The 25,908-nt window shown below is 41.0% G+C and overlaps 1 protein-coding gene across 6 annotated transcripts in view; it reads left to right on the top strand.

Moving 5' to 3' along the window:
- Positions 1 to 25,908, top strand: part of ARHGEF28 (Rho guanine nucleotide exchange factor 28) — a 298,642-nt gene that overhangs the window by 240,397 nt on the left and 32,337 nt on the right. For 5 of the 6 annotated variants that reach the window (XM_063085738.1, XM_063085732.1, XM_063085735.1 and 2 more), the window contains 7 exons: positions 4,147 to 4,325; positions 5,330 to 5,421; positions 6,740 to 6,922; positions 10,862 to 10,993; positions 20,759 to 20,859; positions 23,844 to 23,882; positions 23,970 to 24,017. In XM_063085738.1, coding sequence (XP_062941808.1) covers positions 4,147 to 4,325; positions 5,330 to 5,421; positions 6,740 to 6,922; positions 10,862 to 10,993; positions 20,759 to 20,859; positions 23,844 to 23,882; positions 23,970 to 24,017 — 774 coding nt within the window. The remainder of the gene's footprint in view (positions 1 to 4,146; positions 4,326 to 5,329; positions 5,422 to 6,739; positions 6,923 to 10,861; positions 10,994 to 20,758; positions 20,860 to 23,843; positions 23,883 to 23,969; positions 24,018 to 25,908) is intronic. The other variant, XM_063085736.1, reaches the window with a different exon arrangement.

Raw genomic sequence — 25,908 nt, forward strand, 5'->3', positions numbered from 1 at the left:
AATCAAGTTCACCCTACTGTTAACACGCTTTTTAGTTATACCTATCTGACGACAGCCCATGTGTCATAGATATCTTATAGTTAACATTGTGGAGAATTGAAGGATTAACTAAGGGTAAACAAATATCTGGATTTCCTAGTTCCTACCCTAGTATTTTAGAAAGTTATCCTTATGCTAATACCCACAGGTGAGATTCTCCACTCCATGTGCCCTTTAGAAGAAACTTCTTTAGTAGGTGCTTATCTTGCTACATCTTACAGAAGACATGATGAATTTGGAAATAGAGATAAGCAGCTGAAAGTAGCAAGAAGATGGAATAGCATCCTTACAAGAGAGTTTTGTTTTGTTTTTTTAAAGAAGACTTAGCTGGAAATGGGGGTAGGACCCAAACCTACAAAATTTATAGGAAAAAGTAGAGGTGTTCACTGAATCCTGGAAAACTGACTCTAGGAGGAATCTCTACAATATCTGAGAAGGTAATTTCAAAATGAAAAAATAATAAAGAAGACATAGTGAACATGTAAATCTGCAAGTTCAAGATCAAAGTAGGAAAGATCTTGCCGAAGACCAGCTCCAGTCGAGTTGTGGGTCCTTGAAAGGGGGATGAGGAAGCTGGCGAAAATAACAAACACAGACAGAGACCTCAGTGCATCAGTATGCATGTTCTCTCTCTGCGGGCTGTCAGCGTGTTGCAGCTGGAGCACAGTAGAGCATGAGACAATGCCTTTTATTTAGATTTTTCTCTGCAGGGGGCTTTTGGGTACTATTTTTATTACATCAGCAAGCTTGAATTAATAATTTAAAAAGGACAGGGGAAGCCAGTTTTTTTCCTTCGTTAGCACGTCTCAGGTGATTAGCTCGTGCTTCTTCCTTTTGGTATCAGGTTATCAGATCAGGACCATTTTCTCATTGTCCTGAAGTTAACCTGTGACCTTTTCTGGTTGGCAAGCTGTGGTTAATATCTACCCTATTAACAGGGTGGGACTATTGCAGTTGCAAAGTGATAGACAGTACTATCATATGACCTATGTCTATTGCTAAATGTAAGTACAAATTTGTTAAAAGGAAAAATACTAACATTTAAATTCTAATGGGGGTGTAATGATTTTATGTTCTAATGGAATGAACCTACTGTTTATAAAAAGAACAGTGGATATTTGAGCAGCATTATCATGCACATTTTAAGGTTATGCATTCACTGTGGCCCTATAATCTTGATCTAAATGTTAAAGTGCCATTGTGCACAGCACCATCCCTTACAAAACTAGGTGTACTCTCTTATTTTTCTGAGATCTAATTTTGGAGGTTTAATAATTTTACAGAATATATTTTTATCCCAATACCTGATTTTAATGATTTATTTAAAACTGGACACCAACAAGTAAAGGGGGTTCTACAGTTTTGTTCCCATATACTTAATTTGTCCCAATCATATAATTTCTCATTAATGCCAACCATTCTCTTGCCATTAATATAATCTCCAGTAAATGATGTTTGCCACCTTACGTCAGGCTGCAGCTCATATTTAGTCATGAGCGGTGCTTTTGGAACATATGTTGGTGTGGTCAATTTATCATAAGGGGATAATTTTAAATTGTCCAATTTACTCGGATCCTCTGTGGGAATGTTTAGTTCAATGACCGCATAATTATTTGTGTTATTTTTATAATCTTTTGGGAATTCAGAGAACTGCCACGCTAACCAAAATATCGAAAGAGAAGGCAAAAGCCACGAAGCCGAGGCAGGAACCCTTATGGGTTGTAGCAAGTGCTCGTAGCTGTTGCCTTGCCAGCAGCTCTCCCTCCAGCAGCCTTGCCAACTCGGAGAGGGCAGCCCAAGCTGACTCCTTTAGGATCCTGCCGTGGCGTGGACCTAGATCTTTTTATCACAGTGGAACCACTTGCTAGTAGAATTAGCACAAAATGGATATGGTGTAACAATAGAGCTTAGGATAACAGTTCCTTTTCCTCTTCCTTCATATCAGAGATCTTCAAATGACTGTAGAGATTGAGCAGGAAATGTAGATGAGTGAATGTGAACTGGGTCAGTACCAAGGAGACAGTAGAGAGTGGTGGGGACTGTAGTGAGCTTGCGAATGAGTACATGCTCGATCTCCAAGAGGGCAGAGATTACTCAGTGTTTTTAAATGAGGTTATGGAGGGCTGGCCTGTGGCTCACTTGGGAGAGCGTGGTGCTGATAACACCAAGTCAAGGGTTCAGATCCCCTTACCGGTCATCTTTTGAAAAAATAAATGAATAAATAAATAAATGAGGATATGGTCCCAGACTGCCAATCTTCTGCTTTTCCCAAGAACCCAGAAATCTAGAGTTTTTTAAAAAGATGTAATCCCCCCGTTTTGAAATGTTGACAACTTATTCAAAAAATTTGGTTTTTAAATGCTGCGACACAAACAAAAACATCTCTGTAGGCTGGGTTAGGCCTTTGCGTCACCAGTGCCTGACATCTGTCTCCAAAGCAGACATGTAACCTCCATTCCTGGTGATTTAATTTGAATTCTAGTTCCTCTCTAGTGCTTGTGTGTAATTAGTATGAATAATGATGGACATGTCCCTGATGCCTCCTGGTCTGACGGTGATTTAATTCATACGACTTTCTACTCATTTATCTGTTCTTTGCTTGTAAAAGATCTTACCCAGCCACCTCCTCACCCCTGCAACACTAACCACCTAGTTCAAATAATTTCACTCTTGCTGATGTCTTAAGCACTTCAAACCTACTCTGCCTTTTTATATACAGAAGCCGTTTAACTTGTAAGCTGAGGAAGCTATGACTGTACATTGAATCAAGGAGAGCCTGTCAGGTCTTGGAGAATAGATCCATAATGGAGTAATGGATGTTAGCAGAGCTCAGAGGATATCCCTAATTAGAGAGGGCAATGTTCAAAAACTGCCACAAAGTGGCTTTTGCTTCCATTTTCTGATGCAGAGCATGGGACTGGATAGACAAGTGGTTTTGTCCATTGTGATGTTTTTTTCTCATGCTACTCTAAGAGTAGGGTGAAAAGGTACTCTGGGTATACCCTTGCACACAATTTCAGATGTGGTAGAGCTACACAATGCTGGGACAGCAGACAGGCCAGCACCGAGGAGTCAGCAGTAAGGGATAGTGAGGCATATTCTGGATAAAGGTGTCGCTCAGTCCATAAGGGAGAAACAAAACCACACACTTCAGCCAACTCTAAATAGTGGTGGAAGCCACAAACCAAAGAGGAGTCTTCATATTTACCCCCAGAACTGTTCACCCTGCAGGTATTCTTTTGACCACTTTTTCAGCTACAGCTACCTGCCGAGTCAGTATCAGTGTCTTACTCATACTTGAATCCCTAGTGCTTAGAATGGGGCACTGGAGGATCACAGTAAACCTTGGTAGAAGAGGTGGTTTAATCATTGCTTAGATGCCAAATTTTAGACTTTCTTCCTATTCTCCTTGGGTGGAATTATATAAAACTAGTTCTATGGACATTTATTGAGTGCCTACTCTATACAAGGCAATGTGCTGGGCATACGAAGATGAATGCATTAGACCCGTTGCTGCCCACCAGGGCCTCACCTGGCTGGTGAGGAGAAGTGTTTAGAGTAGATCTGTAGATGTTCTGTGGCTGAGATCCATACGACAATAGCAGAAGAGGCCAGGTATTCCCTGGGAATCTAAGGTCTTACCTCCTGTTCTTACCTTTCATTTTTACAGGCCACCCCCTGTTCTGTTTCCATCACCTTACTAGCATGGTGTTACTATTAACTGCCCTATCTAATGGACTCTGCAGGCCCTCCATTTTTCTCATTCTCTTTGTGATATTTGATATAGTGCTTCCTATCCCATACTCTACTAGAAAAATCCCTCTCCTTTGACTATGGCATTTTGATATTTTTTTTCCCTTATCTCTCTGATTGTTCTGTCTTTTTAAAAGTTGTCCCTTTGAACCACCAATTCTTAAGGACAAACATTCCCCTAAATCGTCTTTTTCCACCCTCTCTTCTCCATACCCTCTCTGTTGGAGATCTTACCAACTAGGACATGAGAGAAGGTTGACTCAGTATGGTTGCTGTCTTTAGCTCATGTCTTGTGTGTGAAGCTTACCTCAGGTAGGATGCTGGTTCATCACCACATCTTCCTATTTTATGTAGGATCAGAAGCCATCAGTTATTTCCCTTCAGAAGCTTATTGCTAGAGAAGTTGCTAATGAGGAGAGAGGAATGTTTCTGATCAGTGCTTCATCGGCTGGCCCTGAGATGTATGAAATTCACACCAATTCCAAGGAAGAACGAAATAACTGGATGAGATGGATCCAGCAGGCAGTCGAAAGGTAATATTTCCTTCTGTCCATAATCTATGGAATGGGCTTGTTCAATTGGGGAAAATATTCTAACCATGTCTGTCTGCATGAACACTTGGCCTCTGCCAGAATGGTCTGCTCCCTGCCCCCTGCACCTGCCTGCGATAGCCCCGTGTGCAACTTTGTCCACACCTCCGTGCATGTAATGCCCTCGCCTCCCTCTGCAGGTTTTGGTGCAGCCCCTGCCTCCCTTCCCTGGTGAGGACTTCTTCAGTCTGAGTACTCTCTTCCTTGCCTGAAACTCTCTAATACCTGCTCTCTAAAGCATTTATTTTGGTGCTCATCATAGACTGCCTTGTAGCTATTATCTTTTTTTTTAAATGTATATTTGTGTGCGTTTTGTTAGATTGGAAGCTCCTTGAGGGCAGGAACTATGTCTTATGTTTCTCTGTGTGCTTAGTACTGAGGAATCATTCAATAAACATTTCTAGGTTGGTGGATCTAAGTGTTCTAAGTCAATTTATTTCTCATTACTTGTGCAAGGACAGTTTTTCTAAATTGGGGCCTGAGGCTTGGGTGATAATTCTTAATGGTCATTTGATTAGTTCGATCTTGAAGTTATATACAATTCCACCACCTCGTCTGCAACCCACCCCATCTGGCAGCCCACCTCCATCCCCTCCAACCCCTCTCCTTTACCCCCATTAAGAATAGAAGTGCCTCAATGTAGTAAAAAGCAAAAACTACTATTTTAGCTATGCCCAATGCCACTGTTGCTGTTGTGGGGTGTGTGCGCATGTGTGTGTGCTGGGACGTCCTGTGCTGCTGACTCTGAGAGTGGTGTTACATTATGAAAGATCCTTTATATACGCCACAAAACCAAATCTCTTGGCCAGGAAGCACGATGAATTCTCTTTAGGCTGAATTTTTCTCCTTTATGAATAATTCTATGCCAACTTCCCATGTCTTTCTAATGAACCTAAAGATACTTGGATTTGGTTTCACTTGTGTCTCTTGACTGTTGTCTTTTAAAGTTGCCCAGAAGAAGAAGGGGGAAGGACAAGTGAGTCTGATGAAGAGAGGCGGAAAGCTGAAGCAAGAGTGGCCAAAATTCAGCAGTGTCAAGGTATGGCAGGTGCTTGTGGCTGGCTGGTTGTGATGGTCTCCTTGGGAGTTGGGAAAGCCCAGGTGTCATGAACAGAAGGTTTGACTTAATGATTAAATATGTGTATCTTACATCCACTCTGGGGTCCACCCTGACCACCCTCCCACATCCCCCCCCCCCAAAATACCGGCACTAGAAATGCTTAAATAAGATGATTCTCTCTCCTCTTTCACTTTAGTGATTAATATGTATATAAAAATGCACATAACATACACAAAATGATAATTGTGGGCAGCTGGTGCACATGAGCATTGGACTTGTTGTTGGATAGTTTAATTATAGGTCCCAGCACTGTCATGTCATTGTTCTGTGACTTTGGACGAGGAACCCAATAGGTCCAGCCTTTTAGTTCCCAAACCTGTGAAGAAAGGAAATTAGGTTAGCTCAGTGATTCTCAACTCTGGCTAGACATGAGAGTAACTCGGGGAGGTTAAAAATACTGCCGAGCCCGTGGCGCACTCGGTAGAGTGCTGCACTGGGAGCGCGGCGACGCTCCCGCCGCGGGTTCGGATCCTATATAGGAATGACCAGTGCACTCACTGGCTGAGTGCCCGTCACGAAAAACCGACAAAAAAAAAAAAAAAAAAAATGCTGCTGCCTGCGCCCCATGCTCAACCCATTGTGTCAGAATCTGTGGGAAGTGGGGCGTAGACTCGGGTATTTTAAACTCTCCCCAGGTGATTGATTGTAGGTACAGAGGAGACAGAAACCCCGGATTGGGTGCTAGTTAAGGTCCCTTTGAGCTTTAAGAATTCTGAAACATGTTGAAAGCAGAGGAAAATGATGCATACTAAGATGGTCAAAGAAATTAGTTGTTTAGAAACAGAAACAAACCAGTATGTGTGGTGTTGGGTGGCTTTAGGTCTTTGCTTAGCTTCCCCTGTGAGTGTTGGCCTATCAGGGACAGTGCCACCTCAACTTCGTTCCTGAGCTTAATGTTTCGTCTTAATAGAAGACAGCCTGAATAAACAAAGAGTAGATTTGCAAGTCTTTCTAGAATTAGGGGAATGGGAACAGAAACACACATTTATCGGGTGCCTTATTTACAGAAAGGACAATGGAAGCCGAGAGAGTCATTAAGTCATTTGCTGGAGGCCACAGTCACTGAGTGGAATAGTCAGGATTTGAACCTGGGTCTGTCCCACCCAACAACTTGTGCTTTGCCTTTTAGATCAGACTGCTTGCTAACTGGCAAAATCTTTATCTTGTAACTTGGATTTTCATGTTAGTTGTTGTTTTCATGTTAGTGATAACCTTTTATGGAAATACTATTTTGTAGAAATACTTAGTAACCAAGACCAACAGATTTGCACATATTTGGAGGAGAAGCTGCATATCTATGCTGAACTTGGAGAATTGAGTGGCTTTGAGGATGTCCATCTAGAGCCCCACCTCCTCATTAAACCTGACCCAGGAGAGCCTCCCCAGGCAGCCTCACTCCTGGCAGCAGCACTGAAAGAAGGTCAGTGGCTTTGAAAAGGATTTGGTTTGATAAATCCAGATGTTTATTGAGCACCTGCTAGCGCCATGCCCTGTGGTCTTGGTGCTGAGGATACAGTAGAACTTATATGCTGGAAACAGCAAAATATAAAGAAATATGTCAGGTTGTATTAAGTGCTATAAAGAAAATAAGCAGGGTAAGGGGAATAGGAGTGACGGGGTCGGGGCAGTTCTGTTTTAGATAGGCGAGGCCTCTTTGATATTATGCTGTGTAAGCAGATATGAAGGAAGGGAGAACGCCAAGTGGTATCTGGGGGAAGAGTGTTCCAGACACAGGAACAGCGGGTGCAAAGGTCCTGAGGCAGATGAGTGCCAGGCTTGTTTGAGGAGCAGCAGTAGAGTGAGGTGTGAGGGTTAGGGGTGGGGAGTGGCAGGAGATGAGTCAAGAGTTCACTAGGTCTCAGGTTACACGGATCAAGGTAAGGACTTTAAATTTCTTTCTGAGTGAGATGGGAAGTGTTATAGAGTTTTGAGTGGAGAAGTGACATGATTTATGTTTGAAAAGGGACCCTGTGACTGCTCTGTGGAGAATAGTCTGTAAAGGGGCAAAGTGCTGACACTGGTAATATTGAAGTCTAAGGCACAACAACAGGAACTGCTGGCTGAGGTAGGGTGGAGGCTCATTGGAGATGAGAGAGTCAAGATGAGAGGCCAGGGTATAGAAGGACTAAGTTCACAGAATTGAGATAACTGAGAATTTTGAGAGGATTAGCATTGGAGGGAGGGGGGAACTTGAGCCAGGTGCTAAATTGTTCAAGGACAGCAGGTGAGTATTTGGGGTCTATAGATGATTGGCAGTGGGCAGGGGAGGGGGACATTGTGAGTGGTCTGATCTGATGGCAGGAGCTTCAGGGGGAAAGGAGTTTAAGGGTACTGGTCTGGAAGTGACAAGAGGGACAGAGGTTTTGGCAGGTAAGACAGTCACCTCCTGAGAGAGTGGCAGGAAATGCAGTTGTTTGGAAGAAGGGTTGGTAAATTGCATACCAGGGACTGAATGCTTCCCACCGCTTGTTTTTGTAAATACAGTTTTATTGGAACCCACACCCTCCTGTTTATGCGTTGTCCATGGCTGCTTTGTCCTACAGTGGCAGAGATGAACAGTTCTGACAGAGACTGTAGAGCCCACAAAACCTAAGATATTAACTGTTTCCTTGCAGAAAATGTTTGCCAAACTCTGGTTTAGAATCTCAGAATGTTAGCCTGGAAGAGATTGAGAAATCATGATTTATGTCATCTTTATTTCACAGTTGGGGACACTGAGGTCTTGAGAAGGGCATAGAGGTTGTCTGAAATGGGGCCCACTGATAGAATCAATCATCCATCCATCCATTCATCCATCAAATATTCATTGAGCATCTACCCTGTGCACTGATGCTGATGCCAAGGAAACAGGAATGCTTTCATAAAACTTCCAGTGGGGGAAGACAGTCAATAGCCAAGGAATCATAACTTCAGAGAGTCACATGAAAATAAGACAGCGGGAGTGGGATGAGGTGAAGGCTTTGCTTTTGAGAGAGGTCAGGGAATACCTCTCCAAGGAAGTAATTTTTTATTTTATTTTTTTAAAGATGACTGGTAAGGGGATCTCAACTCTTGGCTTGGTGTTGTCAGCACCACGCTCAGCCAGTGAGCTAACTGGCCATCCCTATATAGGATCCGAACCCGTGTCCTTGGTATTATCAGCACCGCACTCTCCCGAGTGAGCCATGAACCAGCCCTGGAAGTTATTTTTTAGATGAGGATTGAGAGTTTAGATGCCAGCTGTCTAGAGATCTGGGGGAGGTCCATTCCTGCACAGAGAGAAAGTAAGCACAGAGTGCCTGAGGCTGGGATGCGCTTGGCATGTTCAAGGAAGGAAGAAAGTCCAGGTGGCCGAGGTCAGGGGAGACTGCTGTGAGATGAGGTGGTGCGGGCTGGGTGGACGGGGATCAAATCATTGTAGGCAGTGGTTTAAAAAAAAAAAAAATTATTATTCCAAATGTGATGGAATTGGAAACTTTTAGTCATGGCTGTGACATGATCTCATTTGTGCCTTAAAAAAATGCTGCTGCTGAAGGCAGAACAGATTGGGAGGAGACAAGTCTGCCTGAAGATCTGTAGGAAGCACTTGCAGAAGCTGAGATGTGGTGCCCTGGTCTAGACCAGGTCTGTTAGCAATGAAAGTAGAGAGAAGTGGATAGATTCAAGATATATTTTTAGAAATAAAGCCAAAAGGAATCTCAAGTGGGTTGACAAGAACCAGTGACCCCTCATTATCTTTGATAATACCTTTTTTGAATAAGTCATCCACACTCAATTTCAGCCAGTGGCTTTATCTTGCTCCCCACCAACACTGTCACTATTGCTGGGTTTAAGTCCATCTGCTTCAGTTCCTTTGGTTCACCATTGGGTAGAGGTGCTGGAGCAGCAGTGGACCCGGCTGCTCAAGAGAACCAGAGCTGTAGAGGTAGTGCGTGAGCACAGGTTGGATCACCCACCCCTAAGCCGTTGACCATCAACACCTGGACTGCAGTTGAGCTTGTCAAAGTGAGGTTTATCTTCTGTAAAACAAAAATGAAACATTTTAGTAATGCATTTTGAATAGTCTCCCTAGGTCTTTGCCTACTGGAGTTGTGGTTTTCCTCTCCTTTCTCTTCTTCTGTCTCTGCCTCTTGAATTCCATCCATCCTTCCAGGTCCTGCTCGGTTTTCATCTCCTTTAGGAACTTTTTCTTAATCCCACTAGTTAATATTAGAGCTTAGAATGCTCTAGTGACTGGATGATAGCACTTAGGGCTGACCACATGCTACCTTGTAGTATACTTAGCTGGACATGTCTCTTTCCTCCTCCAATCTGTGAACTCCCCTTATGAGTTAGCAAGTGCCCAATAGCCCCTAGAATAGACTAATTAAATCATTGGCCAGGATGTTCTAGAAATACTTGCAGGGTCCTCAAAACTATACTATTCCACATGCTAGTTGAAAACTTTTTATCTTAAACAAAAACTTTGCCTTCTTAGTGTGGTGTTTCCTAAGCTGACCTAAGCTTGGGTACCTAAGAGTAGCCTTTGGTGCTTGTTAAAAATGCAAATCCCATTTTCTCCTCTAGAGAATCTAATCTAGTAGGTCTACAGAGAGGATTGGGAATCTATTTTTAAAGGCAAGTTTGGGCAAATACTCTTTTGAAGAATAGCTAATCTTTCTTTCATTAGCTCCCAAGCATAGGTGAGAACATGTGGTGTTTCTCTTTCTGTGCCTGGCCTGTTTCACTTAATTTTCTCTGAGTTCATCCATGTTGCTACAAATGGTAGTATTTCATTCTTTTTTATAGCAGAGTAGTATTCCATTGTGTAAATACACCACATTTTCCTTATTCACTAGTCTGATGATGGGCATTTAGGCTGGTTCCAACTCTTGGCTACTAATATTTCTGAGTAACAGGTTTTGAAGTCCTAATGCCTGATACTATATTTAAATTAATTCAACTACAAGCAGTTTTTCAGCATATTAATTTGCTGAAAGTTGCATTTGAGGTAAATTTATACAATGGGTTTATTCTTTTTTATTGAATTAATTCTCTGTCATAAAATGATGCTAAAAGTATTAGTTTAGATTGCAGGTCTGCAAACTTTTTCTGTAAAGGGCCAGGTAGTAAATATTTTAAGCTTTCCAAGACACAGTCTCTGGGGCGTGTGTGTGTGTGTGTGTGTGTGTGTGTGTGTGTGTGTGTGTGTGGTGTGTGTGTGTGTGTGTGTGTGTGTGTGTGTGTGTGTACAATCTTTTAAGAATATAAAATCCATTTTTTGTTCCTAGGCCATTTAAAAAACAGAAGCAGGCCAAATGCAGTTTGTCAACCCCTGGTCTAGATTAAACTTTACACATGTGTTGTTTTTAAATTTTATTTTTGCTTTTCTACTCCTTAGCTGAGAGCCTACAAGTTGCAGTGAAGGCCTCACAGCTGGGCGATGTAAGTCAGTCACCCGAGGAAGGTTGTGGAGAATCTGTCTCGACCGACACGCTCACTTCTCCTGACATACCAGGATCGCCTCCTGCTTGTAAGTGAAAGCGCAGGCCCGGCAGTAAGCCTGCACACGCTCCGCGGAGCTTAGAGTGGTCACGTAGAGTGAAGGCCACGTAGAATGAAGGCAACGGCTCTGTCCCTGTTTGGAGGGGACTGAATGTTTTTTTTTAAATTAAAACAATGCTGAGAATAAATATACTAGCTATAAATAAAATATACATAAAATAACGACACTGGTGTTCCAAGGACAAGGAGATAAAGACTGGTGGGTGGGTTATACGGCTCTATTTCCCAGCCAAGCATTGTACCTTCCCCGAATCCTACCTACCCTGCTTCATTTTTGATATGACTTATTGAATAGAGTTTTGAAAGAACTTTTTGACTGTTTGTTTTTTAAAAAAATAGTCCCTGCAGTTCATTAAGGAGCAAGCCCTTAAATTTAATATCATGTGCATCATTTGAGAAAACATAACTCTGAAAACTAGAATCTCTCTCACAAATGCGCGTGCACGCCCAAGGTTTGGTGGTTTGGTTTAACCTTTAAGGCAGAAGTGCCAAAAGATTCTTGATCTGTGCCATTATATACTTTAAGTCAGAATTTATTATTTAAAACAGTGGTTTAACATCTTTTAAATATAGAAAAATAGAATGTGGAGAATTGGTTTAGATAATTGCTGAGAACCTAATTACAGTGTTATATGTATAGTTGTAAGCTAAAGACTTAGTTCCATAAAGGTATGTTTTGCATGTATGGTGGTAAGAACCTTACTTCCACAAGGTTTTATATGCGGAAGATAAAGTGTCTTTAGTAGTTAGAGATTGGAGGATTAAATTATTTTAGAACTTCTTTAAAAACATCCCTTGGGAGGTTTCAAGATGGCGGCGGCTGCGGCGGCTGGCGCGGAGTAGCTGAGGTGGAAAAGGTGGCCACTGGGCCTCAGGCAGCCGGGAAACTTGTGGACCTTTTCCTCTGGCCATCTCTTAAGGGAGGACTGCTGCTGCTGGCCGGTCGTGGGGGCTCAACGCCACTTTGCCCCCGGCAGGAGAGGCTGCCTCATTTACAGGCAACAGCTTTGAAGTGTGGAGCAGGAAAAGAACTGATTCTTAGCTGCAAAAGTGAGTCTTGAAACAGGAAACACGGCGCCAGGGCTGCTGTGGATGCAGCCAGGATCCCGGAGGCTGGGGCCGCGCTGAAGGCGGCCAGCTGCCCTATTCAAGATTCGAGGTTTCAGGCCGGCATTATAGAAGACTCCTGGGAGCGCCCGAGCGGCGCCGCGACTGAACAGCCCGAGGCGGCAGCGCCGAGAACACGGAAGGCAACAAACCAGAGACAGAGCGAGCACCCGACCTGGCACAGCACTGTGAGTGATCCCTGGCACAGCTCTGTTCGGGGGGTGGTTGCCCACGCGGCTCCCCGACTGCACCACCAGGCCACTCACTGCCCCGGTGCTGCCTCCATTTTCCCAGGTGCGGGCAGCTCCGCCCTGCTCGGCCATCACTGAGCCCATTTGCTTGGCCTGGCGCAGGGCTTTCCGGACCCTGCAGGCCGGCTTCCTCTCCCACTCCCTCCACGGTTCTCTGGCAGGGCTGGGGGTGTGGGGCGTCCCGACCAGTTTTGGGAGGGCTAGGAAGTACGGGCGGGCCGACTGTCACTCCACCACACCCTGGACTCCGGCCCCGGTAAACTTCCTGTTACTGGGAGGCAGATACCATCTCTGCGACCACCAGTTTGGAAAAAAGCCTAACGAATTTCTGGTTGGGAATAGTGTGGTAGGAGAGTTCCCAGGTCCGCTTGAACCTGCCGGAGAGCAGGCTGCAGGCGGGCACTAGACTCGGTTTATACCGGGGGGATACAAAGGTGAACAAGACCCGAGAAAGATCTACACAGTGTTACAAAGGCACCCAGAGAGACCAGTCGTCTGTGCCTAGCAGAAACCTGGTAGACTTCCTGGGCGAGGCGGTGCTGAGCAGGGTCTTGAAGGCCCAGCTGATAGACGAGGGGTGCAGAAGACACGCCCCAACCCAGCACAGTGTGCACAGAGGGAGGAGACGTGCGGCCAGGGAGGCGGAGACTCGACAGAAACCACACACCCGGTGGGGTCGCCACTGCACGATCTAACAGCCTGGGCCAGAGCACACGGAACGGGGAGAAGTCCTGTACAGAAAGTGAAAGCTCAACAGAGATCACACACCCTGTGGTACGTGATCCACCAGCCCAGCAGAGTACAAGCTGACCAGAAAGGTGGATCCCCGGAGAAGCCCAAGACCCGAGGCAACCACACACACAAGACACTAGAGGCCAACTGAGCAGTCACGGCGGGAGCCATACCAAATTGGCAACAACAGCAACATCCTAGTTAGTCATTAGTCTTAAACCGGTGGACTGTGAAACCCCCTGCCACAATGAATAAACACCAAAAAAAAGACACCAGAAATACAAAAAATCAAGAAAGTACACCACCAAAAGTTAATAAATCTCATACTCTAGATCCTATAGAACAAGAAGCCCTTGAAATAACTGACAAGGAATTTCGAGTGATAATTCTAAAGAAACTGAATGAGATACAAGAAAACTCAGCTAGACATCATGATGAAATGAGGAAAAGTATACAGGATCTGAAAGAGGAAATATACAAGGAAATCAATGTCCTGAAAAAAAATGTAGCAGAACTTGCTGAACTGAAGAAGTTATTCAGCGAAATAAAAAACACAACGGAGAGTTTAACCAGCAGGCTTGTCGAAGTTGAAGAGAGAACCTCTGAACTTGAAGATGGGCTGTTTGAAATAACACAAGCAGACAAAAAGAAAGAAAAAAGAATCAAGAACATGGAAGAAAATCTGAGAGAGATATCAGACAACCTCAAGCGCTCAAATATCCGAGTCATGGGTATTCCAGAAGGGGAGGAAAATGGAGATTCCATTGAAAACATATTCAACAAAATAGTGGCAGAAAACTTCCCAGGTATAGGAAAAATCACAGATCTTCAGATCCAGGAAGCTCAACGATCTCCAAAGATATTCAACCCAAAAAGGCCTTCTCCAAGACATGTCATAGTCAAATTGGCAAAACTCAGAGACAAAGAGAGAATCTTAAAAGCTGCAAGAGAGAAGCGTCAAATCACCTATAAGGGAGCCCCAATCAGGTTAACATCAGACTTTTCATCACAAACCCTAAAAGCTAGAAAGGAATGGGATGATATTTTCAAAATACTAAAAGACAAAGATTGCCAACCAAGAATACTCTACCCTGCAAGGCTATCCTTCCGAAATGAGGGGCAAATAGTATATTTCTCAGACAAACAAAAACTGCGGGAGTTCACTACCACAAGACCACCCTTACAAGAAATCCTCAAGGGAGTACTGGGTTTGGTTCCTGAAAAATAACTACCACTGCCATAAAAACCTAAGAAAAATCTAAACCCGCTAGTACAATAAAAATGGCATTCATGAAGAGAAAACAAGCTAACAAAAACACTATCTACAACCTAAGGAACCAACAAACAAAGAAACCAAACAGTAAATCAGAAAGCAAGGAACAAAAGACACCTAAGACAACCAAACAACCAATAAAATGCTAAGAATAAATCAACACCTTTCAATAACAACTCTTAATGTTAAAGGCTTAAATTCCCCAATTAAAAGACACAGACTGGCTGACTGGATCAAAAAGCAGGACCCAACTATATGCTGCCTACAAGAGACCCACCTCACCCATAAAGATTCACACAGACTAAGAGTGAAAGGATGGAAAAAGATTTACCATGCAAACAGAAAAGAAAAACGAGCTGGAGTGGCTATTCTTATATCTGACAAAATAGACTTTAAACTAAAAACCATAAAAAGAGACAATGAGGGACACTACTTAATGATAAAAGGACTGATCCATCAAGAAGACATAACAATCATAAATATGTACGCACCCAATGTTGGAGCAGCCAGATTTATAAAACAAACTCTATTAGACCTAAAGAAGGAAATAGACACTAATACCATAATAGCAGGGGACCTGAACACTCCACTGTCAATATTAGACAGATCATCTAGGCAAAGAATCAGTAGAGAAACACAAGATCTAAACAAGACTCTAGACCAATTGGAATTGGCAGATATCTACAGAACATTCCACCCAACAACCTCAGAATATTCATTCTTCTCATCAGCACATGGATCATTCTCCAAGATAGATCACATATTAGGTCACAAATCAAGTCTCAATAAATTCAAAAAAATTGGAATTATCCCATGTATCTTCTCAGACCACAATGGATTAAAACTAGAAATTAATAACAAGCGAAACTCAGGAAACTATACAAACACATGGAAATTAAACAGCATTCTACTTAATGACATATGGGTCCAAGAAGAAATCAAGCAGGAAATCAAAAAGTTTATTGAAACTAATGAAAACAATGATACATCATACCAAAACCTGTGGGATGCTGCAAAAGCAGTATTGAGGGGAAAATTTATTGCATTAAATGCTCACTTCAGAAGAATGGAAAGATGGCAAGTGAACAACCTAACACTTCACCTTAAAGAACTAGAAAAACAAGAACAATCCAATCCTAAAGTTAGCAGACGGAGAGAAATCATTAAGATCAGAGCAGAACTAAATGAAATTGAAAACCAAAAAACAATTCAAAAGATCAACGAATCAAAAAGTTGGTTTTTTGAAAAGATAAATAAAATTGACAAACCATTAGCATGGCTAACAAAAAAAAGAAGAGAGAAGACTCAAATAACAAAAATTAGAAATGAAAAAGGCGATATTACAACTGATTCATCTGAAATACAAGGAATCATTCGAGACTACTATAAACAACTATACGCCAACAAATTTGAAAATCTGGAGGAAATGGATAAATTTCTGGACACACACAAGCTCCCAAAACTGAACCGTGAAGACGTAGAAAATTTGAACAGACCAATAACAATAAAGGAGATTGAAGCTGTTATCAGAAGGCTCCCAACAAAGAAAAGCCCAGGACCAGATGGATTCACAGCAGAATTTTACCAAACATTCAAAGAGGAATTGACACCGATTCTTTACAAACTATTCCAAAAGATTGAAACAGACGCAAATCTCCCAAACTCATTCTATGAAGCAAACATCATCCTGATACCAAAACCAGGTAAAGATATAACCAAAAAAGAAAACTACAGGCCGATATCCTTGATGAATATAGATGCAAAAATCCTCACTAAAATACTAGCAAACAGAATACAGCAACACATACGAAAAATTATTCATCACGATCAAGTGGGATTCATCCCAGGGATGCAAGGTTGGTTCAACATACGCAAATCAATAAATGTGATACACCATATTAATAAACTCAAACACAAGGACCATATGATCATCTCTATAGATGCTGAAAAAGCATTTGATAAAGTTCAGCACTCATTCATGACAAAGACCCTCTATAAGTTAGGTATAGAGGGAAAGTATCTCAACATAATTAAAGCCATATATGACAAACCCACTGCCAATATCATCCTGAATGGGGAAAAGCTGAAAGCTTTTCCTTTAAGAACAGGAACTAGACAAGGATGCCCACTCTCACCACTCCTATTCAACATAGTGTTGGAAGTACTAGCCAGAGCAATCAGAGAAGAGAAGGAAATAAAGGGCATCCAGATTGGAAAAGATGAAGTCAAACTGTCCCTGTTTGCAGATGACATGATCCTATATATCGAACAGCCTAAAACCTCTACAAAAAAACTCTTGGAATTGATAAATGATTTCAGCACAGTAGCAGGATACAAAATCAACACACAAAAATCAGTAGCATTTCTTTTCTCCAATAGTGAACATGCAGAAGGAGAAATCAAGAAAGCCTGCCCATTTACAATAGCCACCAAAAAAATAAAATACTTAGGAATTGAGTTAACCAAGGAGGTGAAAAATCTCTATAATGAGAACTACAAACCACTGCTGAGAGAAATTAGAGAGGATACAAGAAGATGGAAAGATATTCCATGCTCTTGGATTGGAAGAATCAACATAGTGAAAATGTCCATACTACCCAAAGTGATATACAAATTCAATGCAATCCCCATCAAAATTCCAAAGACATTTTTCTCAGAAATGGAAAAAACTATTCAGACATTTATATGGAACAATAAAAGACCACGAATAGCCAAAGCAATGCTCAGCAAAAAAAATAAAGCTGGAGGCATAACACTACCTGACTTTAAGCTATACTACAAAGCTATAATAACCAAAACAGTATGGTACTGGCATAAAAACAGACACACTGACCAATGGAATAGAATAGAGAATCCAGAAATCAACCCACACACTTACTGCCATCTGATCTTTGACAAAGGCACCAAGCCTATTCACTGGGGAAGGGACTGCCTCTTCAGCAAGTGGTGCTGGGATAACTGGATATCGATATGCAGGAGAATGAAACTAGATCCATACCTCTCACCGTATACTAAAATCAACTCAAAATGGATTAAGGATTTAAATATACACCCTGAGACAATAAAACTTCTTAAAGAAAACATAGGGGAAACACTTCAGGAAATAGGACTGGGCACAGACTTCATGAATACGACCCCAAAAGCACGGGCAACCAAAGGAAAAATAAACAAATGGGATTATATCAAACTAAAAAGCTTCTGCACAGCAAAAGAAACAATTAAAAGAGTTAAAAGACAACCAACAGAGTGGGAGAAAATATTTGCAAAATATACATCTGACAAAGGATTAATATCCAGAATATATAAGGAACTCAAACAACTTTACAAGAAGAAAACAAGCAACCCAATTAAAAAATGGGCAAAAGAGCTAAGTAGGCATTTCTCTAAGGAAGATATCCAAATGGCCAGCAGACATATGAAAAAATGCTCAACATCACTCAGCATCCGGGAAATGCAAATCAAAACCACATTGAGATACCATCTAACCCCAGTTAGGATGGCTAAAATCCAAAAGACTCTGAACGATAAATGCTGGCGAGGCTGCGGAGAAAAAGGAACTCTCATACATTGTTGGTGGGACTGCAAAATGGTGCAGCCTCTATGGAAAATGGTATGGAGGTTCCTTAAACAATTGCAGATAGATCTACCATACGACCCAGCCATCCCACTGTTGGGAATATACCCAGAGGAATGGAAATCATCAAGTCGAAGGTATACCTGTTCCCCAATGTTTATCGCAGCACTCTTTACAATAGCCAAGAGTTGGAACCAGCCCAAATGCCCATCATCAGATGAGTGGATACGGAAAATGTGGTACATCTACACAATGGAATACTACTCAGCTATAAAAACGAATGAAATACTGCCATTTGCAACAACATGGATGGACCTCGAGAGAATTATATTAAGTGAAACAAGTCAGGCACAGAAAGAGAAATACCACATGTTCTCACTTATTGGTGGGAGCTAAAAATTAATATATAAATTCACACACACACATACACACATACACACAGAAACTGGGGGGGGGGGAAGAAGATATAACAACCACAATTATTTGAAGTTGATACAACAAACAAACAGAAAGGACATGGTTGGGGGGAGGGGGGGAGGGAGAAGGGAGGGAGGTTTTGGTGATGGGGAGCATTAATCAGCTACAATGTATATCGACAAAATAAAATTAAAAAAAAAAAAAAAAAAAAAAAAAAAACATCCCTTGGTTAATAACGATATAGAAGCAGCATAGTTTTTTAATTCTATACATTTTTTTAACAGCACCAATAATTATTTTCCCATTTCAAGTTGTGCTTTATTTAATCCTGGGTTTCTATTTTCAGAATGTGCACATATGTTTTTCATTTTGACACAGCCTAGATTCATCAGGGGAGTTGTACTGCCCTGGGTGATTTCCTTTTAAAAGAAGAACCTCATTATGCCATTGAGGAAGTTCTATCTAAAAATACATGTAAGGATCTGCTGTGCTCGGCCTCACCCTGGGGACAGCTGGAGAGGCAACGCTTCTGCAGCTGCTCGGAGCACGTGCCTCCCTGCAGGCCAGGCAGTGAATGTTGTCCCTGTCTGTATCCACATCTTCCTTGACTGGGGAGAGCTCCAGAGGGACACCCGTGACATTTGCTTAGACCATTGGGAGGCTCTTTATGGAGTGGTCTGATGTTAAGATTGAGTAGAGGAGGTGTAGGGGCAGGTGGGTGGGGTCCGGTATCCCAAAGGCCTATTCCGTTCTGGGTTGGATAGGAACATGGTGCTACAAGAGTTTGATTCTCTTTATAAAGTTGTTAAGCACAAAAGATTACTCCTAAGTGAAGGTCATAACTGGATGGGTCAGTTCTGTGACTGACTGAGGACGGGTCCTTCTGGATCAGGCTCCCATCAGTCTGAGGTTATAAACCAAGCAGAGCCCTCTGTTTGCAGTCCTCAGCATGTGTAATCAGGTGGGTGAGTATAATCCACTGCCTGTAAAGTTCTGTCCACTGGAGACCCTCTTGCCCACCCTGAAGGCGAATTCAGGGACATGAGACTTGATCTGCGTTCTCTGCTTCCCCTCTTTTGGTCATCCTCACTTCCACGAGGGAGCGGGGGAGAGAAGGAGAGTGGCTAATTCTTTGCTAATGTCTTCGGCATCTCTTTAAGAATTAGGAATAGTGCCTCATAGTGAAACTATTTTTTGAGTGACAGAGAAATCTCTATAAAATGTCCCTTCGCTGTAAGTGAATAAGTGCTGGTCAGCTTGGACAAAATGAACTTGGCTTTTAGCGGTTATCATTTGAAGCAGTTTCCACTTAAACAAAAACTTCCTTGTATTAGAAGAGGCCTTTGGAATCCTAGAGGACTCTCATTTTCCAAAGACATTAAATATTTTTATTAATTTAAATAAAGGGGGAAAAAGCGTTTTCTTTATTAGAAATAAATTTTCAAGATGACACTGAATAAAAAATGTTATAAATGGTGTCATACAGTGAATATCTATTTCATCAGGTCCTGATTAAACTTGGTTCCAATGAAATACTATGTGTGAAAGGGCTTTAGAAAGTCTAGTTTTAATCAGTGCAAGGTGAGCATAGTATGTTTTAACTGAGTTCATATGGATAAAGAAAGAAAATCCTGCCAATGGAGATTTAATGGATTAAGTGAAATCTGTATTCGTATTTACAAATACTTACGGACTAGTTTCTGTGTTTTCATAAATTAAATATACAGTATTTATAGTATTTGTGAACTCAAAGCATAAGCAAGAAATGTGAGGGGAGGAAATTTGGAAATTGTTGCATACATAAGTTGTTCAGAGACAGGGACAGAGTCTCTTTTTGTATGACCATGAGACTAGAAGGTATTAGCGTCATCAGCCTTCTTAGAAAGGCGTCTCCCTCCTGCCCTTGACGACTCCTTCGAAACCTGGTTTATCGTCTGCTGCTCTTGTACTGGCCACAAGGGAGCCTTTTTACAGACTTGGGTCTGCCAAGAGACCTTGATTTCGTTCTCCAGCACCTGTTTTAAATTTCACTGTCCCCAAGAGGTTTTTTCCTATTAAGTGAAAGATGTAGAATCTCCCCTCTATACCACAAACAACCCATGAACAAGTCAGTGCAAGAAAGAAGTAAAAATAAAAAGATTGGTGATCGTTCATGCTGTTTGTCGGTTTGGTGTCTGTTAGCGTGTAAGCCCCATGCGGGCAGGGACTGTACATTCTGCTCTTTGCTATTTTACCACCTCATATAAGAGTATTTGATATGCATTACTTTGTGATGTTTCTTATTTTGAAATATGTATCAGCTGTGCAGAGAAGAACCCAGTCAGCTGGCTGATGTTTGATGTTGTTCTCTCTGTTTCTGTCTCAACGGTGTGCTTCCAGCACTAGTCACAGAAGGGACAGAAAGAAGAGGCTGTTGGGATGTGGATCCCGGGATCCAGGGTGTGGTAACCGACATGGCGGTCTCTGATGCAGGGGAGAAGGTATTGTTAACTGATTTGTTAGTAAACAGCACTGGTTACTTTGTGTAATAAAATATCCTCAGGTCCTGTTGTGTCAATGACAGTGGAATGAAAGTGCTTTACTAAACTGTTTTCAACTAATTTAAATATGAATATTTAAACTTTTCTAACTATTTCTTCTTCAAATGTTCTTGCTCTTCCTGTGTCATGCAGGTGTCAACAAAGAAGTAATTGAAAAGTTATTAAAAAAGATTGAAAACTCTCATGTGTATATGTGTGTCTGCACTCTCTGACTTCTGGTCTTTCTCTCTGCCCTGAAAACCTTTGCTTTTCACCAGCTACGTTTGGCAGCTCTTTGGCTGAGTGGTGGTGCTTGTGCAGCCCGATTGTGCTAATGTAGCTGAAAGGAGTTTTACTTTGGAATATGAATGCTGCTTTCACGTTGCTTGACTTTTCTCTCCTTTCAAGTTATTTTCCTGTCACCACCACCCACATTTCACCTACGTTTTTGTGGTAGATTTTTAATTAACCTGACCAATTTTTGCTTGGGGTGAAAGGGTTCCAAATGCTGCTTTTTTGTTCTTGTTTTTAAACTTACTATATACATAAGTTATAACTCTCTCTTTAAGTTAAATGCATAGAACTTCTGACTAACTTCAAACCAAATTAGATTGCAGACATAGGGAAGGAATAAAACAGGATTCTGGGAGATGGCTAGTCAGCCTCCTTGGGATTGTCAGGGAGCTCAAGATTTTAACATTATCTAAAATAGAATTAAGCACGTTACCAAGTGCCAGTATGTGTCAGTGTGGAAAAATGACACATGTCAGATCTTCTCTTAAATATGTAACATATTTGATATATTTTTGTACATATTACATATGACTGAGAAACCAAGTCCAAAGATTTTTTAAAATTCGTAGAAAAGACAGCTGTGATTTAGTGTTCTTTTTAAAACTTCAGAGCCTAAATGAATACAGGAATACAATATTTTATTCCACTCATTCTGATTGTAAACTTTCAAAATTATTTCTTAAAGTGTTTCTGCTTTTCATCCTTTTCAGTGCAGACTTCATTTTTAAGTCTGACATTTGTAACTTTCAACTGCTTTTATGTTGTTAGAAAAGAAAGGTTTGGTCAATCGTAGTTTAATCTTGAATGGTAAAGCTGTGGTGCTTCCCACCCCTGAAGTCTTTCCCTTCCATGATTCAGTCACAGGTGGATAAGTGAGATTAAGGGTTCAGGTTCCTCTTTGGATTAACCTATCTGGAAAATTTGACTCTTAATAAGACATTTTGAGAAGCTAAATGAACTATAAGGTACAGGGTAGCATCACTTGAAATCAAACTTTTAAAAAATGTATAATGGGTATTTTGTCATTAGCTTCCCTAATAAGATAAGGCTAGAACAAATTTCTGGAAGAATTAAAAAAATTTGCGTCCGTAACCCAAATGGCAGAAATGTTGTGTAAATCACCAACTGCGGTTATGCACATTCACCACAAGGTGGCAGACCAACTCCATTAAAGAGATGGTGTGAAATTTCCTGCCCTATTAAACCTAGTGGTTCTGGGGTATGAATAACCCCATGTAGCACAATCCAACTCATTTCTATGTTTCTAATTTTTATAGAGTATAAAAATTTATACCATATGGTCTTATTACAAAATCAGTGGAGTGTGAATGGGCAAGGGCAGAACCCAAGAGCAGTGAGAACTCAACACTCACTATAGAACAGGGGTGCTCAGCCTGTTAGCTTCCATAGGGTTGGACCCAGATCTAATGCCTCAAAACTTCATCTCCTTTTTTAGCCTCTGTCCTTTCTCAATCAGAGGTGCTTTTTGGTAATGAAGTTTTTAATTGGTAGTACAGGGGAAAAAGAGATCTAGCTACCTCATTGTAGGATCATCAGCCTGAACTAATTGAATTTGGTAAAAAGTTCAACGTTATCTGAGAACATTGCCATGGCCGACTGTTTTTTACAGCTTAAAATTAGATCTGCTCAGACAGAAGCAAGCAACATACAGGAGACTGTAGACTCATGGAGGATAGGGGATTTGATGATCTCTCGTAGCATAAAGTGTGGAGTTTATAGGGTGATCAATATTTGTTTATTGAATGGAGTGCGATGCAATTCAACTTATAGTTCATTTGTTGAGTGTCCATTACATGCCAGGCATAATTCTTAGGTTTGCAGATAGAGTACTGAATACAGATGAAGTCCTGCTGCTAATAGGCTTGCATCCTAGTGAGGGAAGGCAGACAGTAAATGAGTAAACAAATTTAGTTCGATTTCAGAAACTGGAAACCCTAACTCTCCACACATGCCTTTACTGTGTGCTGTGGGAGAGACAAAGAATGAGGTATAGCTCTGTGCCCAAGGAGCAGATGGTCTGCTGTGGCCTCATTCATGGCCTTTGCTGATGATGCTTCTACTAAGGTAGTCACTGGTCCAGTGGACACGGTTGTGGTCATATCTGGAGCAGGTCAGCTACGTGCTCCCCTTTGGGCTGTCTCTGGGTCTGGTTTCTTTTCTCAGCCACTGGCTATTTTGACATCATGAATCTCAAACATGGAGACAGGGTGTCAGGGGCCAGGCATGATGTTCTCTAACTTCTAAACCCAGCCTCCAGGATGAAAGGGGTCAGCCTGGCCTGGGAGGCAAGTTCAGCCGGGGCACAGAGAGCTCAGTTTATACTGTGGCTTGCACAAGGTAAACACTGTCACTTAGGGTTTGCAGGGCTGCCTTACTGTCATCCCTTACTGTTTTAAGGGATGGATGAATAAAAGTTGCCATGCATCTCAAACACTGAGTTTGCATGAAGGGGGCTCTTGTCGTCTAGTGGTTAATTTTATAGGCTTCTGTTTCCGGGAGGAAACTAAGTAGCTATAGATGAGGCGATCAAGTTTAGAAGGAGTGAAGTGATTCACCCATTTTGGAAGCTGTAGTGCAGCTTTCCAAAAGTAGAGTGCTTGTTCATTTTCTTATGTTTTTATGTATTTCAGGTGGAATATGGAAGTTTTCCAGGTTCTTCACAGTCAGAGGTGAGCTTCAGTATATTGCCAGCCTCTCTATTTGTGGCTAATGAAAGCCTTTTCAAGAATTTGACACTTAACGGTCTTATTTTTCAGATTATACAAGCAATACAGAATTTAACCCGCCTCTTATATAGCCTTCAGGTAACTACCCTCCTCTAATCTTTGACCTTGTGAATGTTTCTCTCAATACGACTCACTATTCACTTTGATGATTCCCAGACTTGAAAAATTAGAACTTTTGAGAGGTAGTGAATGATCTTAAAAGAATGCCAACCCCTTAAGTGTAATGTGTCGAACGTCACCTGGTTTTGTAATCATGAGCAACACCACTACATTTTATACCATTCTTCTCTGAAGCCATAAAACAGTTCATATCTTTAAAAAATATTGATGAATGTGATCTGGCTTGATGTACACAATGAAACTCTTAGGTGAGTGTAGCATGACTTCACATTTTCTGGTGAAAACTTAAATTCACACCTAAACATCTTTCAACTTCCACATGTGGCCTGAGGCCTTTAGAGCAGTTAAATAATCCATTTGCCTTGTCATTCTTTTGTTCGTTCAACTGCTCAGCATTTACTGGGTGTCCTCTCTGTGCTGGGCACTGTACTGAGGGCTAAGACACTAAGGCAAATGGGCCACAAAGCCCACCCTTAACTGGCTTACTGTCTTTCAAGGAAAAACAGGCATAAAAGTCATGCTTGTGTTTAGGAAAAGAAGGCTGTATGATCCCGTAGGCCATGTACAAAAAAGAGGCTCAATGCATCCAATTGCTTAATTTACTGACTTAAAATATTTTTAAGTGTTATGAAAACAATGATGGTACTATTGAAAATTTTGTAAAATTTTGAGAATTTACTTGAATTATTACTATTATCATGTTGGTGTATATCCCTGTGGATTTTAGAATCGTTTTCTATATAATCTTCTGCAACATGTACCTTTCTATGTCACCAACTATTCTTTAACAGCAGTTTTTAATGACTATATAATATTGAAATCTATGGAATTTATCCAATCCCTTATTGTTTACACTTTTGTATTATTAACAGCACTGTAGTGGACATCCTTGTACACTAATCTCTTTGAACATATCTGAGCGTTTTCTTAGGATAAATTAGTAGAATTCTTTTAAGGTTTTTAGTAGACATTGCCAAAATAACCAAATCAACCCTCTCCATCTCTTCAATTTGAAAATGGATCCAAGTATCTGATTATTTTAATTTTCACTTCTTTGATTACTGGTGAGACTAAACTTTTTCACCCCCACTGGTTTATTTTCCATTCATACTTCATATCTTATACTTGTTGAATGTTAAAATAAAATTAAACCTGTTTTCACCAGAAAATGTAAAGTCATGCTGTATTTGATGTTTTCTTATTTATACTTTGACTGTATCTTATGTTCTCTTAATCGTCTGCCTATTCTAGCTTCAGTACCACATCTTAATTTTTAAACCTTTGAATTGCTTTTAATATATGTCAGTTGTCCTCAAACTGGATTACATTTGAGTATATATAGTGCTAGTCTCCTCTTATTATTTTTCTATGTGTATTTATATATTCTTTCACAAGAGCCTTTGAATCAATCTGTCAAGTTTATTACCTCCTACCAAGACCATTAAATTAAAATTTCATTATGTTTATGAATTAAATTGGAAAGAATTGGCATGTGCCATAATCAGTCTTCTTGTCTACGAATGTGGTTTGGACATCTCTTATTTCATGTTCTGCTGTAAAGCTTTGTAATTTTCTTGATATAGGTACTATGTGTATATATATGTAATATATATATATATTTTTTTCTTTTTTATTAAGTTTATTTCTATGTCTCTCTGTTGCTATTGTGAATAGCATATTTTTTCATTATGTTTCCTCAGTGGTTGTTGCTGATATAAATAAAGCCGTTGATTTTTATGTTTTTATTTTGTAACTGACCAACTCATTGAACTTTACTTTTTGTTTTAATAGTTTTTCCATTGATTCTTTGGAGTATTCCAGGTAGAAAACAAAAATTTGAAAATAATGG

This window comes from Cynocephalus volans, chromosome 2 (genome assembly GCF_027409185.1).
Source record: "Cynocephalus volans isolate mCynVol1 chromosome 2, mCynVol1.pri, whole genome shotgun sequence".
NCBI classification, from domain to species: Eukaryota; Metazoa; Chordata; class Mammalia; order Dermoptera; family Cynocephalidae; genus Cynocephalus; species Cynocephalus volans.